The sequence below is a fragment of the Acanthopagrus latus genome, chromosome 7 (genome assembly GCF_904848185.1).
Source record: "Acanthopagrus latus isolate v.2019 chromosome 7, fAcaLat1.1, whole genome shotgun sequence".
NCBI lineage: Eukaryota > Metazoa > Chordata > Actinopteri > Spariformes > Sparidae > Acanthopagrus > Acanthopagrus latus.
This window is the reverse complement of record NC_051045.1, coordinates 7,973,497-7,989,802: the sequence shown is the minus strand read 5'-3', so window position 1 is coordinate 7,989,802 and position 16,306 is coordinate 7,973,497. Positions and strand designations below refer to the sequence as shown.

At 43.6% G+C, this 16,306-nt stretch overlaps 2 protein-coding genes across 3 annotated transcripts; both read right to left on the bottom strand.

Annotated features, from left to right (window-relative positions):
- Positions 1-1,775: 1,775 nt before the first annotated feature.
- On the bottom strand, positions 1,776-5,872 carry LOC119023385 (protein phosphatase 1 regulatory subunit 12B-like). The gene is made up of 6 exons (XM_037105277.1): positions 5,449-5,872; positions 5,121-5,231; positions 3,316-3,406; positions 3,036-3,236; positions 2,818-2,932; positions 1,776-1,919 (listed from the first exon to the last, which is right to left on the bottom strand). Exons 2-6 carry the CDS (start codon positions 5,138-5,140, stop codon positions 1,876-1,878), a joined length of 471 nt encoding a protein of 156 aa, XP_036961172.1. The 5' UTR covers positions 5,141-5,231; positions 5,449-5,872; the 3' UTR covers positions 1,776-1,875.
- A 1,005-nt stretch (positions 5,873-6,877) lies between these two features.
- Positions 6,878-15,949, bottom strand: LOC119023365 (FK506-binding protein 5-like). Of its 2 annotated transcripts, none has more exons than XM_037105232.1 (5): positions 15,408-15,949; positions 11,901-12,388; positions 11,330-11,492; positions 9,944-10,511; positions 6,878-9,852 (listed from the first exon to the last, which is right to left on the bottom strand). In XM_037105232.1, coding segments are annotated over exons 1-5 (1,500 nt in total). In that variant the 5' UTR covers positions 15,687-15,949; the 3' UTR covers positions 6,878-9,850. The 2 variants fall into 2 exon arrangements, with proteins under 2 accessions (XP_036961127.1, XP_036961128.1); XM_037105233.1 differs by having other exon boundaries at positions 11,426-11,492; positions 15,408-15,946.
- Positions 15,950-16,306: the final 357 nt, after the last annotated feature.

Here is a 16,306-nt window from a genome sequence, read left to right as displayed (position 1 = left end):
TATTTTGTAACCATCCATGGGCTGAAATGGACGGCCCCCTGCATGATCCTCCTCACTCTAGATTCAGGTGTTTCCACATAGGATAACATGGTTTCCATATTATATCCAAACATTTCTAAAAAAGAGGAGCAAGTATCAGAGTTTACATTTCAATGATTTTGTTGAGTAAACTTGGAGGACCAGGACGACTTTCCGTCAGGATGCAATTAATGAAATCCCAGAATAAAAGTTCTACTGTTGTTGGAAAACTGTCTACGAAGGCATTCTAGCTTTCTCTGTCTGTTTATTCCATCAATCACGATCGCCACCAGCAGTCTTAAAAAGTAGCAGAATCCCTGAGCTGATGTGCTCTACACCTGTCTTTCTGTGGAAAAAAATCTGTTCAGATCATCACAGAGTCACGCAGAGGTCGGCTCCGGTGATGGGCAGCTCTTTCATGCCTCCGATGAACCCCTCGCTGCTCGGTATGATTATCACAGACAGATATAGTCCTCTCTGTAATGCTGCGAGACTCTCATGTTACCGACAGATCTCTGTTTCAGATTCCACTGCGGGGGACAGCTGAACCGCTGACCTGGAGTCAGCTCACGGGTAAAAAAAACACTTTCAATTCATACTATATAATCTAGTAAAAGTTGCCCTCCGCTGTCTTATCACCCCCCAGTCCTGTGGTATCTATCTTTATCTTCTTTGTGAGAAACAGTGAAATTGAAACTCGAGTGAATCAGCCAGGTTGCACCCAAAAGGAGAATTTAGTGATGAGGTTCAGGGGGTTTTTATCAGCACACAGGTGGACGGAGCAAAGCAGTTCAGAGAGGTGAAAGGGAAAAGGAAAGTCTGGATCTGAAGACTTAGTGGAGAGCGCCTCGGTTTTGCCCAATATGGTATGGAATGCTGAGACACCTCAGACATGTGATGTGAAGAGGCAAAGCGACTTAGAGGGAGGTGGATCGGAGGGGGGCTTGCTCTCCCTGGACCGTCTCTTTCTCTGAGACATTAAACAGCACTTCTTCTTGTTCTTCTTTCACTGAACGCATGCTTCACGTCCACGATTGCCTTACATCTCAAAACATTGCATCAGAGATCAGAGCTCTCGGCTGCCTTTGAAGCATACTTAGCTTTTGCATGAAGGTGGGGAAAAAAAAACAGTGAATGTGAAATAACGGAGCTAATGAATATTGAGCAATACAATTCCCTACCATGAAGTAGGGCCGCGCAGTTCATCGAAATATGATAGAAATGGTATATGTGGGTGCAAAAATCAAATCACAAGATGCAGCATACCTCATTTTTAGTATTAAAGTAAAATATGAGTCACAACAGCCACAAAATTAAGAACTACAGTGCTGCAGAGGTGTCAGATTTTGTTTTACTGATGTAAGAAAACATGTTTGGTTGCTACAGACCCCAATAAATGTCACGTCTTCATGTTACTGTGATGCAAAAATGATCATTCCCTGTGATCTTGAATCGCATCACAGTCACATTATCGGTCAAAACAATTGCTATATGACTTCTTAGAACATATATTGTGTATATATTGTGCAGATACCATTTTTACTCTGTTGGTGATAACCACTCACGTTTAGAAAACATATTCTCACGGTTCGTGTTGAAATATCATAAAATATGAAAAATCCTTTGGCGCCATCTAGTGTCACTAAGAGGAAACGACAGGAAAAAACGTTTTGCCATCGAGCAGAGTAACTCAAATCAGCTGTTTTCTGTGGCATTCTGTGAGTTAAAGAGCACAATAGTTATCCACACACCTCTGCAGAGCTGCAGTCTGAACCTTGGTCCTCACAGCGGTGTCGCCTTTGGTGCTGCTTTGTGCTGAAGGTCAGCTGTGCCGGCTCTCCAACCGGGTTCTGGTTTTCATCTGTCCACCATCGCTCGCCCGCCGCCCCTGCACGGGAAGGCTGTTTTATTGCACACATCTATGAATCACTGTTGAATATGAGCAGTGATACAACATTTATTGATATGCTTACGTTACTGGTGTCCCATTTTAAATCACTCCTGCTTTTAAACACTGATTTGAATGCTTTATCTTTGTTTAATTCAGGTTTAACTTACAGTATTTCTATTTTATTAACTCTGCTGTCTTTATATTATGTATATTTCTAAGTCCCACACTGATTTTTCCTCGTGGCTCTTTTATTATTCTACCCATCCCTTAGTCTTGCTCCAACAGCCCTCAGATCAGAGAACCAAATCCTGTTAACAGTACCACGGTCCAGACTTGAAAACAAAAAGGGCCAAATGGTTTTACGGTTTTTGCCCCCAACACGGTGGGACAAACCCCACATAAACCCCTCAGACCAGCTGAGTCGGTTCCTAATAATGTCTGGTCAAATACAAGGATTTTCATCCGTGATCCACATCGATTGATGTTTTTATACAGCACTTCCCCTCCCTAAATCAGACATGAGGTCTGATAGGGAGTGAGACCTCTCTGGAGTCTAACTGACATATATAACATCGCTCTGGTGAATAACATACATACTGTAAATCTGACTTATAGTGTGTATGAAGGACTTTTTGGCACACATGAGGATTACAACCTGTTCATGCTGGTGGGCTCATTTCACGTATTCAATGTTTACTCATTTGGTGTGATCACAATACTTTTACTATTTTGTTTCTTTAATTAGATGTACAAATCCTAACATTGGACAAGGTAAGAGGCACCACTTTAATATTGGTTTATAATTTGGTTAAGAGGAATTTGTAAAGGTTCGCAGATATTTGGATGATTCAGCTGCGAGATCTGTGGGATCCAACACACACAATAAAAGCCTTGAATGTTTTGCTGACCTCTGAAGGAGTTGCTGCAGTAAGACAGGCCACAGGATCCAGCCACAGCTGCATATGAAGCGTTTGGCATTGGAGACTCAGTGAGGATTTCTAACCTGGGTTCAATGTTCCCCTGCTGTACGTGCACGAGAAGAAAACAGAAGTAAATGATGAATCACAAACATCCACCTGAAGCGAGGACGCTTGAACTGACTCCTGTATACATTTATCTCGCTGACCTCATCCAGTTTGCTCCATTTCGCACTGATCTCGCTTGTTTCCGTGGACTCTGTCAGGCCGATCCTGCCTCTCCTGTCATCTGTCAAGCCTCTCCTCACACATGACCTCTCATCCAGGGTGCCTCCGTCCTCCGCCCGCCTGTCCTGAGGAGACAGGCTGTTGGTCTGCCTGGCCTCTTTCAGATCTGTCAGAGTCACACCCTGCAGGACATTCACACAGCTTCAGCGGTCAAACACAATCCAGTGACAGCCAGACTTCTGTACGCCTTTTGTTCTTTACCTGTGTCGACCTGCGGGTCTGTCGGGCGTGACGAGACTTCGCTTTCCTCTGAGACTCCGCTTCGTCATCCCTGACCGGGGTCAGATACGACCTGCACCAGTCGGAAAACAACAGTAAACACAGAGCTTTAAAGTAGTGAGGCTGATGCAACAGGACACTGTCACAGAGATACACACAGGGCAAACAGGGCCAACAGAAAAATATACTACTACTACTACTACTACTAGCATTAAATCCTGTCAAACAGCCAGACTCGATACTATGCATTTTGACTTGAAGACATTCAGAAATAACTTATTTCCTGTCTCTTTGCAATTATCTATTAGCATGATTTCATCAGTTTATAATTGTTTTTTTTTTTGTATAGGGGAGGTCTTTTGTATAAGTACTTTTATTTTTTTTAGATTTGATATGCTCTGTGCTTAGAAACGAACACATGTAACAGGATTATCTAATTAATATACAAAAAAGGCCATTATAAAATACAAATTATAAATAAATTAGATTACAGATACATTCAGTTAAAAGGCGTTCCTACCACAGACACACTTTATTCAGATTCAATAAAATGTATTGCATTGATATTTTATTTTCTCCACTCATTATAATCATATGTTTGTTATTAAGCTAATCTGAAAGTAATGGGAAATAATCAAGCTACATTACTTCAATATTTATCCTCCAAACCCTGCTTAAATACAATAAATAAAATATGTTGAAGCAAAAGTCTGATAGACTCTACAAAACTCCAAGTAATACTGCAGGACCCATTTTTTTTTTAAAGATTGTAGTTATTATATATAAATATGCCTTTCTGTCAGTTTCCAACATACATCAAAGGTCAGTAGCAAATTAATATAATAAAATAATTTAACTTTTTAATTGTTTGGTAATTGTGTAGAATTCAGAATACCAAATCTAAGTGTGTCTAGTTATAAATGGCCACTTCCTGCTTTGTATCTTTAACTGTGACCTCGTGCTTCATCATCAGGTGTAACATCCCACTGATTTACACTTCAAATAATTTCTCCCTGCTTGCATGCACCCACCCTGCATCTTATTGTAACAGAAATGACAATGAATTAAAGAAGAACGATGCTCTGAAAATTGCATTTTTCATTGTGACTTCAAGACCCGAGCGCCATTTCACGGACGGACAAGAGAGAAAGAGCTGAGGAAGCATCAGTGGAGAGGCTCATGTTGTTACCCAGAGAGCTGCACGCCCCTCCTCTGCTAAGCTTTTACTGTTATCGATCTGCTGGTTGTGAAGTCACCCTGAAGCCTGAGTGAGAGTCGGCAGGCTGGTCGGCCGCACACGCTGCTGTATAATTTACAGAGCATAGGATGTGGACTCCTCGATCTGCAGGCTGATACCACAAATGACCCGAGAACAACAATCCACCATAAAGCAAGTCAGGACTGAAGTTTAGATTTTTTTTTTTATCCAGCCACAAAATCTGCAACCCCACACAGAGCAGAAGGCTTCTTCATCTTCAGCCACTTAATAGAAAATTCTTAATAATGAATAAAATACAGTTGCCAAGAATAATATCCTGAAGCCATTCATTACCAATGTACATACAAAAAAAGCCGAACAAAGATCAGAGAGAGTCATTAATTCTCAGTCCCCACAGCAACGAACCACAAGCTCACCAGCTCTGAGAGGCCTGCAGCACCTGTACAGAGCAGCAGAGCCGTTCTACAGCAAGATGACGAAAAACGTGAGCGCCGGGAAGCTTTGACCTAAATGCCGGCTCACCAGAAAAGGACAGCGCATCGTGACTCAAGTCTCTCTGGGAACTTACCTTGGGACAAAAGCCTGCATGGTCCTGGTGGAAGGTCAAGAGACACCGAGGTGCTGAGACACTGCAGCAGTGATGAGAAGGAGAGGCCGGATGAAGTGACTCCGATACAGGCTGCACAGCAGAGAGAGGGAGGGAGGGGGAGGGAGGGGGAGAAGGAGAGGGAGAGGGGGAGAGACTTCCTGTCTATATGCACACATAATCAATTTGGACTCTCTGTCTACCGAGGACTGATGCAAGCAAGTCGGTACACACTTCGGTTCAACGGGTGAACAGCAAACACATTTCTGAAGAGCAGTGAGAGGAAGCTTTATTTGATCAGATGACTTACCAGACTGAATGTTGGCAAAGAACGAGCCTGCAAAACAGCAGATAAGATGAAACTTTTACATTTGTCAATGTTGCGACTGTGTGGTTGTTTCAGTTGAATGTTCAAAGGTGTCATAATGCTACAGCCAGACTTACACAGCGGCCATTTTCCTCTGACATCACACTCAGAGTGGGAAAGTCAAATTTCGTAGTGTTGCGTTACAGGTTTCAAGTCCTATAAATGTAGGGAATGTAACTTTAAATGTCATAATTGAGCTGCTTTCTGATTGATCAGCAAGTAAAAAGAGACAACAGATAGTGAAAATCTACAGGGACACTGGACCACAATGTCATCCAAACACTGTAATCAATTGTTAGCATTCGCTAGGGAAATGGCTGAATGCTAATGTTGGTTAACTATATCTTTTTGTTATATTTCATTTTTATTTTGGGGCGTATCTCAGTAAGTCTTCAAGCTGAATATGATACTTTGTTTTGCTAAAACTGAGATGTTGTGATTAAATGTCAACCTGCACGGATAACTACTACTACTACTACTCCGACATACTTTTGTTTAGGGATGCACGACGTATGTCAGATAAAAATCATCGACCCGGTATATTTACAGTTTATCTATCAGTTATCAGCAGATAAAGAAATTAAAGCCGATAAATTTATCAGGTAACAGAAAGCCAAATTGCTTTTGTTGACTTGACGAGTGCAGCATCTACACATGGCAGGTGGTGGTGGTGTGTGTGTGTGTGTGTGTGTGTGTGTGTGGGGGGGGCGGTTTAAATTTAATGCTGATAAACACAGAGAAGAAAAGAAAACAGGCACTCATAATGTCAAACTGTGTAGAGCCAGCCAGTGTAGACAAGAGCTGCACATGTCATCACTGGTGTGAAGAAGAACACAACACGAGGTAAAAATGTCTTCAAGTCTCACCATAAAATCTATGCTATGAAAAATTAAGTAAACCATCTTCACTCACTACATCTTACCCTTTATTGCACTCAGGTGTGCCTAAAAATCGGTTATCATATCAGTTTGAATATATCTATATCGTGCATCCCTACTTTTGCTATCATCAATAAATCACATTTTAAAAACAGGGCCATACAGTGAGCGCCACATTACTCCACTCCAATTTCCACAGTTTGAATCCAGACACACATTTGTGTTGTTTTTTCCTGACTGTCCAGTAAAATCACAAATACCAAAATGAATCTTGACAAAACAAATCTTGACAAAATCCTATGTTTGGTTGTGATCTTTTCACACGTAGAACATCACCAGACACTGATGAAGTTTTAAGTATAAATCTCTGTCATACAATGACAGGATGGTGGGGTTGCTTATTTTAATCCTAATAAATATCCACATACAGCTGCAGGCACCAATGATGGAATATGATGTAAATAGTGTAAGACACAACAGCACAGAATCGAGTATAGAAAAGTGAAAGAAGCGGGGTTTATTTTAAAAACATGACAACAAGAGAAGTGTCACACTGACAGTGACCGACGCCTCGGTGAGAAACGGTGCATATTGTAAAAGTGAACATCAGGCTTAGTGAAAATATACAGTGACGTCCAAAAGTCTTACTTTACTACCAACAACTGAGTAGAACCGTTTATCGCTCGAGGCTTTCCACAGTTGTGAAGCGTGACTACACAAACATCTGCACGCCAGCAAACAAAATATCAGATATTTGCTCTAATCACAGCTTGCAGTCTGCATCAGAGCGTTTCTTGATCATTCACATTATTCCAGTTGTCTGTAGAGCACCTCAGAGAGAGCCTTGTGATGTTATGTTTTGCTTGTTATTTGTTTCTAATGTTCCCAGACATGTTACGGCAGGGTTGAGGTCTTGTGACTGTGGATATAAGAGCCGTGAAGACCTCCTGCTCCTCCTCTAGATTTCAGTCCTGGCAGAGTTTTGATGCGTGTCAACAGTCAGCGTCCTGCTTAAAGTCTCCTCTCCTGCACAACCTAAACCTAGAAACTCTGACATACAGGAGCTCTGCAATGTGAGTAAGTCCTTCTGTTAGGTTCACGTGTAAGTGTTTGACTACTGGTTGAATCTGGTTTCCATTCGTCAAAATGCTGGTTTTGTCATTAAATGATCTGGTGTAACAGCTAAAACAATGTATTGATCTTTAGTTTGTGTCAATTCAAGGAGAATTGTTTTGGAGGACATTATCCCTCCAAACAGAGCTGCTGATCGACACTGCGATAGTTCTTCTAACTGGAGAGCAATTTGTCCATGAGGTGCTTCGCTTAGCTCTTCTGAAAGTTACAAAACAAGTGCTTGACGTGCAAAAGTCACTCAAAACATTATTAGTGACAATTGAAATATTAGCTAGTGTTAAAGACACACAGCAGCTTTAAATAATGCAAACTAAATAATGTACTTTTGAAACGGTTCTTAGTAAAAGACTCAGACTTTTGGACCACTGTACGTGACAGTACTACAGGTGTGTTCGGTCGGACTGGAGCTGGATTCAGTGGGGAAAAAAAAAAAAAAAAAAAACATTCATTAGCCAAACTATGTCAAGCAAACCTCCAGTTTTTAAGAACTGAAGCACATAGCACATATATGCTTGAAAAAGTAAAAAAAAAAAAACATCTACAGTCCTTTTCTGTGGAAGCCTTGAGAGGCAAGTGAGAAAAAAAAAACCTCAGGTGATCTAATCTCTAAAATTCTGGTTACACTGAACACGTCACGTACGCAGTGTATGATCAGTGAAACTGGCCACACCAGGCGTGAGAGTAGCAGCACAAAGATCCACTCTTCAGGCATAAAAAGGGCCAGTCTTCCTTTTTTTTTTTTGTAATTTACTTCATCAAAATTACACTTGTGGTATACAGTGAATGACTTAGACCTGAGCGCCATGAGTTAGCAGTGTGGGTTTGAGAGTTGTTTCTTTCATAACAGCTGACAGGATAAACTGACAGGGAAATGATTAAAGTGAAAAAATAAATAAAAGACATTTGGTAACTTACGGATATCACACAAACTCAAAGTTTCACAGCGTCTCATAAACTAATGGTCACCATCTTGTTTTGACCTGTGGCTCACACACCTTGCGTAGCACGTGAGCTGCAGGTGTAGTTTAAAGATCATTTCACTGCATACGTCACGTGTTGAATGTAGCCAAAGCGTAAGTCTGACCTAAACTGTTTCCTGCATTGTGTTTGACGACGCAAGACAGGGACATACACCGCATCGGTTGCACTTTATCTAAATTTAACGATACCTTCATGTACCATCCCTGTCAAATAAACCAGTAAAATAAATTAATCTGTCAAATCTTTCTTTCTTCCGTTCGTGTCCATCTGAAAACAGGTGGCGGCGATTATTTTTACGGCTGAGGACACATTTACTTTCGTTCTATGGGGCAAAATGGGGCAAATGAAGCATTTGCATTCACCTGTGAGGCCAAATTCAACGCTGGTGAACGTTTGAGGGCAAAGTTGCAGCCACAACCGATCAGAAACATGCGGTTGTCCCCTCAAACCTGCAAATGTTCTGTGTCCCTCATGTTCTGCACCACCCATGAAGAAAGTATGACAACAACACTTCTTACTCCTGGTAAAACTTTTCTCCCAATTTGTTTCACAAATGAAAAAGAACATGGAGAGAACGAAGACAGATTATACTGGAAACATATTTTTGCTGTTGTCGTCATAAACACAGGTGAGAAAAACAATTTCAATCACACTTTAATATATATTTTTTCTCCTCTCGGGGCTTCCGTACACTTCCTTTAAAACATTGAGGAATTCTTTGTTTGTCTTATGAAAGATATTTTTTGTTGTTTTTTTTGCTAGCTCTTTAGTTTTGCCTGTGTAAACTGGGGGTTCATTAAGCTCCTGCAACTGTTTCTTTTTCTCTTCTGAAATACTGTCTCATGAATCGTTCCAGGCAGGGTTACACATAAAGAAACACAGACAGACATCGATTATGGCTTCAAGTGCATTGAGAAACAGTCTATCGTGTTATTTCATTGGCTTTTAGTTTTTCCAGTTTAGTACAGAGATCTCGATTTAAAAAAAAAGAAAGGGAAGTGAGTTGTGAAGAGTGGAAGACGCTCTGTAGAAAGACAGTCATTCTCTTGTATGGATTAAGGCGTTTGAGGTCGTTATTGGCAGGTAAACCCTGAAGTACTCGCTTCCTAACTCAACAGCCGTCTGCTATTCCGAGGTACAGGTTTCAGCTCCAACTCCCAAAAGTGGTGACTCATTTTCTTCTGCCTTTAAAAACCACATAATGAACACTGCACCTAAACAACAGCGATCAATAATGCCTTCCCTACAGCATTTGTCATATCGTAGACCGTGACTTTCGTCTGAGCAAGTTTCCTGTTCTCCTTGGTGGATGTGTCCGGTGTGGAATAAAGTCCCTTTACTGGTGATATGCACTCTGTAAAAACACAAGAGAACGAGATTATTTTAGGTGTGGTGATATATTTATGGTAGAATTCAAAAAGCATTCTACTTATATTCTTGCTTACATTCGTCCTCTGTTAAGTCATCATTTTCTAAGGGCTCTACTTCTTCTTCTTCTTCTTCATCTGCCTCCTCTTCAGCTGCCACGTCCTGCTGTTCTTCTTCCCCTTCTGACGCCTCCTCTTCTACGCTGAGCTTCTCCTCGAGTGCTGGCTCTTCCTGAACCGTCTCTCCTTCAGATGCCTTCTCCTCGGGCATCTCTTCTTCTTCTACTTCTTCTACTACTTCTTCTTCGTCTGCTGGTGTCCATGTTGGGTCCTCTTCTTCCTTTTCTGATAACGCGCCCGACTCGTCTTGATCAATCTGATCCTTCTGGACTGACTCGACCTCCTCTGCGGGAGCAGCGTCGTCCGTCACAGAGGCCTCCTGCTCGACAGGAGCTGCCTCTCCTCCTTCATCTGCCTCTGCCTCTTCTTCTGGGTTAGGTTCTTCTTTTTCTAAATCTGCAGGAGTTGCCTCTTCTTCTTCTTCTTCTTCTTCAGTTGCTGCAGCTGCCTCTTCCTCAGTTGCGGGAGCTGCCTCTTCCTCGGTCTCATCTTCAGGCTCAGCAGGAGGTTGAGATTCTCCTACCAGCTAATATGAGGAAAAGTAAAAATTAGAGCCCCAACTAATTGATTAGTCCATCAAAAGAACAGTTAAAAAAGTAAAACTGATGATTGATTAATAGTTAAAAAAAAATGTTGGTTCCAACTACTTAGATAAATGGATCTGCTGACTTTCTTGGTCATACATGACAATAATTGAAGAGTCTTTGAGTTTTGGACTGTTGGTCGGCCAAAAGAAACAACTTAAAACGAGGTCACTTTGGGCCGCTGGGAAATTATGATGAGCATTTTTTAAATACTTTAATGTTTTAGACAAAACTACTGATCGAGAAAATAGTGGCTGACTGTAGATTAATTCACTGTAGCGCAGACACTGGGCAGGTCTGCCATCTGGACGTCCAGGTAACAACACACAACACAGGGAGCTACAGTGTAATGCATGTGAGTGTAGATGCGACTCCATCAGAGAATCCATGCCAGGCAATTAGTTCCGTCAAATTAATGGGATGAAAATCTCATTATAACTCCCCGCGGGCACACGGTGGACAGAAATAGTAAAGGGACCATGTGCGCTGACAGTGTGTGTCTTCAGGCCCGTCAGGCAAGAGCTGCCATTACAGCTGAAGTATAATCTAATGCTACACAACTGCTGCTAAAACTGTGTGCAAGTCTTTTTAGTGACTTATTTCACGTGAAGGGAAAACCTACATGTAGTCTGGTTACAGGCCTGTGAAACGCCACATGCAGCTCCGCAAATCAAGCACGTTCAACCCGGATCGGGGAATGAAGTGACACCAAAACTCAATTACGGTTCCGGATAGCAGGCTCAGTCTGATCGTCGGTTACCTGGCTAACCTGCTTCTGCATGTTCTCCAACTGAGCCCCGAGGCCAGAGGTCAGACTACGGGCTGCTGAGCTCTGATCCTGCAGACTCTGACGTACCGTATTGAGCTGCTCCTCCAGGCTGGCCTGCTGGAGCCGCTGGGACTGTTCACTCTCAAGCAACTCTCTGCAAGACAGAAGACACTTAGTGACATGTATCTGTTTCAAATTGTGTTTTTTCTTTTTTTGGTCTTATTAACCACTGTAAAATATTCTCCTGGCTTCATTACGGGTGCTTTCTTCCATTCTGACATGTGCAACGACAGCCTGTGAACCTTGTTTCTGTGATGTTTGCATAAGCTTCAAAGAGCGCCGAGTCAGAGACAAAGAAGGTATTACGCAAACAAAAAAAAAGGTCATCGATACAATAGATATGTTTGTACAGATGAGGGCAATCTTACAACATGAATATGAGGCTAACACACACCGGTCCAGGGATGCGCAGACAATGGCAGCCAACAGGGCTTTGACAAAGTCAACATAAAGTTATGGGTCAGAGCATTTGAGCTATTTTCTCCACAGATCCACAACCTACCTGACAGTAGTCATCTCCAGCGTGCTGGCCTCGAGCCGGGCCTGGTAGGTCTCCAGCTGCTGCTTCAGCGTGAGCACCTCGGCGGCCTGTCCGTCCAGGGTGGCACTCAGTGCGGCGACGTGTCCGGCTCGCTCGTCCAGCTTGGATTCTGCTTCTCCCAGGCTGCCTGCCAGCTCCTCGACCTTGTGGGACAGCTCGGAGCTCAGTGTGGCCAGGCTCTCCACCTGGATCCTGACCCCCTCGAACTCCTCGCTCTTCCCCTTCAGCATGGTCTGCAGCTGGCTCAGCTGCTCCAGAGACACGGTGGCTTGCTGCATCTCTGCCAGGCGCGTTTTCATCTCAGTGTGAAGCGACAGCACCTGAGCGGGGAGGTCAGACGTCCGGAGCTGTTCAGCTGTAGCCAACGCCATGCCCACCTGTTTCTGGGCCAGTGCGTAAGACTCCTCCAGGGTATTCAGGCGGGTCTCAAGGCTCTCGGAAATATGATGCTACAATGATACATACAGGAGGGATGTTGAGTCAAGCTGGCATTGAACACTGAACTGGTGCTTCGACTCTAACAAGTAGAGAACATTTATCACAGAAATATTATGTGACCTAACTTTGAAGATGCTTTTATGTTCATGTATACTCAGGAAGTAGATTTCCCCTACAGTATAAGGTGTTCAAGTCCATAAAACAAACACAGAATTTTTAAAAAGGTACAATACGTAATATGGGCCGCTACCTGCACAGCTAACTGAGCTAACTAGGTAACAGCAGCAACAGTTAGCAGTTTCTCTAAATTCAACATTCAATATTGACATTCTACATATCTAAACCTTTACAGTGATCAGCACGGGTGATGAAAAGGAACTAAGTACATCTACTAGAGTTTCAGTTTTTGAGGTACTTGTACTTTACTAGAATATTTCCATTTTCTGCTACTTTATTTCCACTCCACTATGTTTTGGAGACAAATATTGAAGTTTTTTACTCGACTAAAATAGTTGGTTTGAGTTACTCGCACTGTACTTAGTTACTTTGCAGATGACGTAGCTTGTGGACGTTATCTGCAAAAATATGGTTTCTGAATCACAGAAATTCTGACCATTAGATCCTATAATTGGTGTGTAAATAAATATATCATTTACTTTTTACTTTCTGTACATTCACTTTAAAAAAAACATTTACACAAGTAGTATTCCAATGGGTGAATTTCACTTTTACTTAATAGGATATCTTTAATTTTACTCAAGTACGATTTCTGGGTACTTCTTTTTTTTTACAACAATACTCAGCCTGCAGCCCCATGATACAGGCATGGGGCTGCAGGATCATTATCATAGACTCAAGTTTAACTTTTCATTCATTTCTTGCAAATCACAAAAAAATAAAATATTCTCCTCTCTCTGTCTTCAACCCTGGAATTGGTCACAGGATATTGCAAGCAGCCGATCACAGCAGGCCTGATAATGTATGGATGGTTCTCTAAATGCTTACTTCCTTGCAGGAAGTCGCAGAGAGCAAAACTGAATACTGAATTTGCATAAAGAACCATCGGGTCAGTCAAACTTTTGCAACCCCACTGACAAAAACGTGTGAGTCACAGAATAACAATTAAACTGCTGGTGCAGGAAATATTTCTCTAACAAGACTGAGCTGGCAGAGCTGTTGGCCACATTTGCTTGGCTGAAACAAAAGGTGGAGCTGCATGAAGAAAGGAAAGGAGTGGGTTTGCTTTGCCTGTGCAAAAAAAAAAAAAAAAAAGACTTGCTCTTCCTCCTACGGTCGCCTGCAGCAACTTAGAAATAGTTAGAATACTACTGACTTAACAGGTGGAGTGGAACGGAGCTCGAGAGCAGCCATGAACCTGAGCTTGAAGTGACACATGCCGAGACATACAACTAAAGGGATATCTTTATAAGCTGTGATTCCATGGAGGCCTACACTGACACAGTATCAAAGGATAAGTTCACCCAAAAAAGGAACATGCCGTCGTCATCTACTCATGGAAAGTTGGATGAAGTTTCGTAGTCGACCAAATGTTTCTGGAGCGCCAAAGCAACACAGCTGTTGTGTCTCACTTCAGGGTCTGCATCCTTCAGAGGCTGCATCTGAAGGCCACTCCACAGGCACCTCACAAATGCAACCTTCTTTTCCCTCTTTTTGGAGGATGCACAGCTACCATCCTTCGTGGCCTTACATATCCCAAGATTCTTTGTGCGCCCAAAAAAGAAGAAAGAAAGAGAGAAAATAGTGACATCGCATGGCGTAGATTGGGCGTGGGCGGCAGAAATCATGACACAAGGGTAAAACATCTGGTGACGCAAACCAGGAAATGATCCAAAGGCTAGACCGTCCCATTTAACAATGGTTGACGCGGTTAACAAGGTCTCTCCGAAGGATTCGCCTTTGGAGACCGCAAAGGCCGGGTCCTTCGAAGGATGCACACCCTGAACTGATACACAGCGAGTGTCGCAGCGTTCTCCTGGACAACTGATATAGATGGGGACTTGTTTTAAAATGTAATGGAATGTAATAAGTTTCCAGAAGGCCTGAGAAACCAAATTAATTTTAAAAGATCTAATTTAGATTATTTTCTTACGCTGAAATCTTCACTTTAGGTGCTGTAGTGCTCATGCACCATGCGTCCAGTGTCTAAATGTCGTCTTTTCCAATCAATTTGGGATCTCGGGGCTAATGGAGCCGTTCAGTATTTTCTTTCGGTTAGTGTTTTCTGTCCCCATCCACTTCTGCTGAAGCCCTGTCTTACTCCGGTCTCACACTGAAGCTCCAGAGATGTGTTGCGGATGACAAAACTTCACCCAACCTCCCATCGGCACGAGGGCGACCACGTTATGTCCGACTTTTTGCTTTGGGGGTGAACTCATCCTTTAACCCACGTTGAGTCCCATCAGCAACAAACACTCCCTGCTCCTCTTCAGTCTTTCCGACGGCCCGTAAACAACCTCTGAACTGGTGTTCAGTATCAAAATCGCACACTAAATTTAGCAGCTGGCACACTTCTGTCTTGTTTATTATTATTTTGGCAGCATCCCTCAGCTCCCCCTGCTCTGCCAGCCTGCTCTCCACTTGGTACCAGAACACAAATAAAAACACTTTCCACTGAGATCTCTGATATTGAACGGGTTTTGCTGTATCCAAGCCTGTGCAGCAGCAGCAGCAGCAGGGCAAGAATAAACCACAGTGCAAAAAACAGGCTGGCAGCTGTGAGGATGTTAGAAATAGCAGCGTTTTGTCGTCCCTCCAGTGAGGGCTGCTGGCAGCTTGAAATCTGACCGAGGGCCTGCTGCAGCTCTTAACTTTCCCTTACTTGTGAGTGACTGGCTGTGGGCTCTGTGGGCATGTGGTGAGGGCCTCTTATTTTCTCATTTGGTTGAAGGTGTGAGGGGGATTTGTGGCGCATTCATCGTGAGATCAGGCAGCCAGAGGAGGCGTGCTGATGGCTGCAGATCACAGGTGATTTCATCCCGCTGCGCTCGACCGCCTCATTAAATCACCTACCTTGCTGTTGGACTGTCGCATTTCTTCGTGGGAGGCCTGCAGCTTCACTATTTTCATCTGCATGCCCATGAGATTGTCCGTCAAGTAGGTTAAAGTTTGGTGCTGCTGGAAGCAGAACCACGCACCGGCGGCGCCGCCGATCACGATCATGAGGAACAGAACCAGCAGCAGCGTGTAGTTGTTCGCTCCGCCGCGAACTTCCGACTCCGCGACCTCATTTTTGAAAAAGTTGTCTTCGTGCTTGTGGTTGCTCTTCCCTTTCCGATGCTTGGCTGTCATCCTCCCCGCAAGAAAAGAGGAAAGGACACAATGTTCTGGTCGGGCAGAGAGAGGGAAAAAATAGAAAGTGCGCTGTGCGTGAGCGGCGGGTGTTAGTTTTGCTTCGGAAGGCTCCTTTACGCACGGATCCGGCCGCTTTCAATGAGCGCTCGATAAAGTACCGAGAGGCTGCAGCAGCGACTTGTTTGATGAAGAGGTAGAAGCAGGAGAGGAGACGGAGGAGGGAGGCGTGGACCGTAGGTAGCGTGCTCGTCCACTCAGGAAGAGGAAAGGAGGAGGAGTGGGCGGAGGGGGTCGGTGGAGGAGAGGAGGAGAGGGGGGCGGGGTCCGGGGGCTGCCACCGCCGGGAGTGGCTGCTTCTCTGCGGCCATGTGCGCTGCTGTCATCTAATGGCAGATCCACACGTCCGGAGCTGCGTGCGGCCCCGCAGGCGTGAGCTGACAGGAGGCCGCGTGGCTGCCAGTCCAAGATTAATTTGCTGTGACCTTATGAATCAATGACGCTCAGCGTGTCTGCCTCTGTACCAATACTACACCATCAGCTCTGACACTGACAGGCTGAAGGCAGAGCTTCTGTTAAAGGTCATGTTTTAACATCTTCGTGACCTTTGCTGCTTTGAG

What these genes read in the sequence shown, in the direction of transcription:
- LOC119023365 (XM_037105232.1), bottom strand. Translation starts at nt 15,686, where the DNA reads ATGACAGCCAAGCATCGGAAAGGGAAGAGCAACCACAAGCACGAAGAC. An exon ending in CTGGAGATGACTACTGTCAG is followed by an intron (nt 11,493 to 11,900) that starts GTAGGTTGTGGA and finishes TCTGTCTTGCAG; the next exon opens with AGAGTTGCTTGAGAGTGAAC. An exon ending in TGCAGAAGCAGGTTAGCCAG is followed by an intron (nt 10,512 to 11,329) that starts GTAACCGACGAT and finishes TCCTCATATTAG; the next exon opens with CTGGTAGGAGAATCTCAACC.
- LOC119023385 (XM_037105277.1), bottom strand. Translation starts at nt 5,140, where the DNA reads ATGCAGGCTTTTGTCCCAAG. An exon ending in AGACCCGCAGGTCGACACAG is followed by an intron (nt 3,237 to 3,315) that starts GTAAAGAACAAA and finishes AATGTCCTGCAG; the next exon opens with GGTGTGACTCTGACAGATCT. An exon ending in AATGGAGCAAACTGGATGAG is followed by an intron (nt 2,933 to 3,035) that starts GTCAGCGAGATA and finishes GTGCACGTACAG; the next exon opens with CAGGGGAACATTGAACCCAG.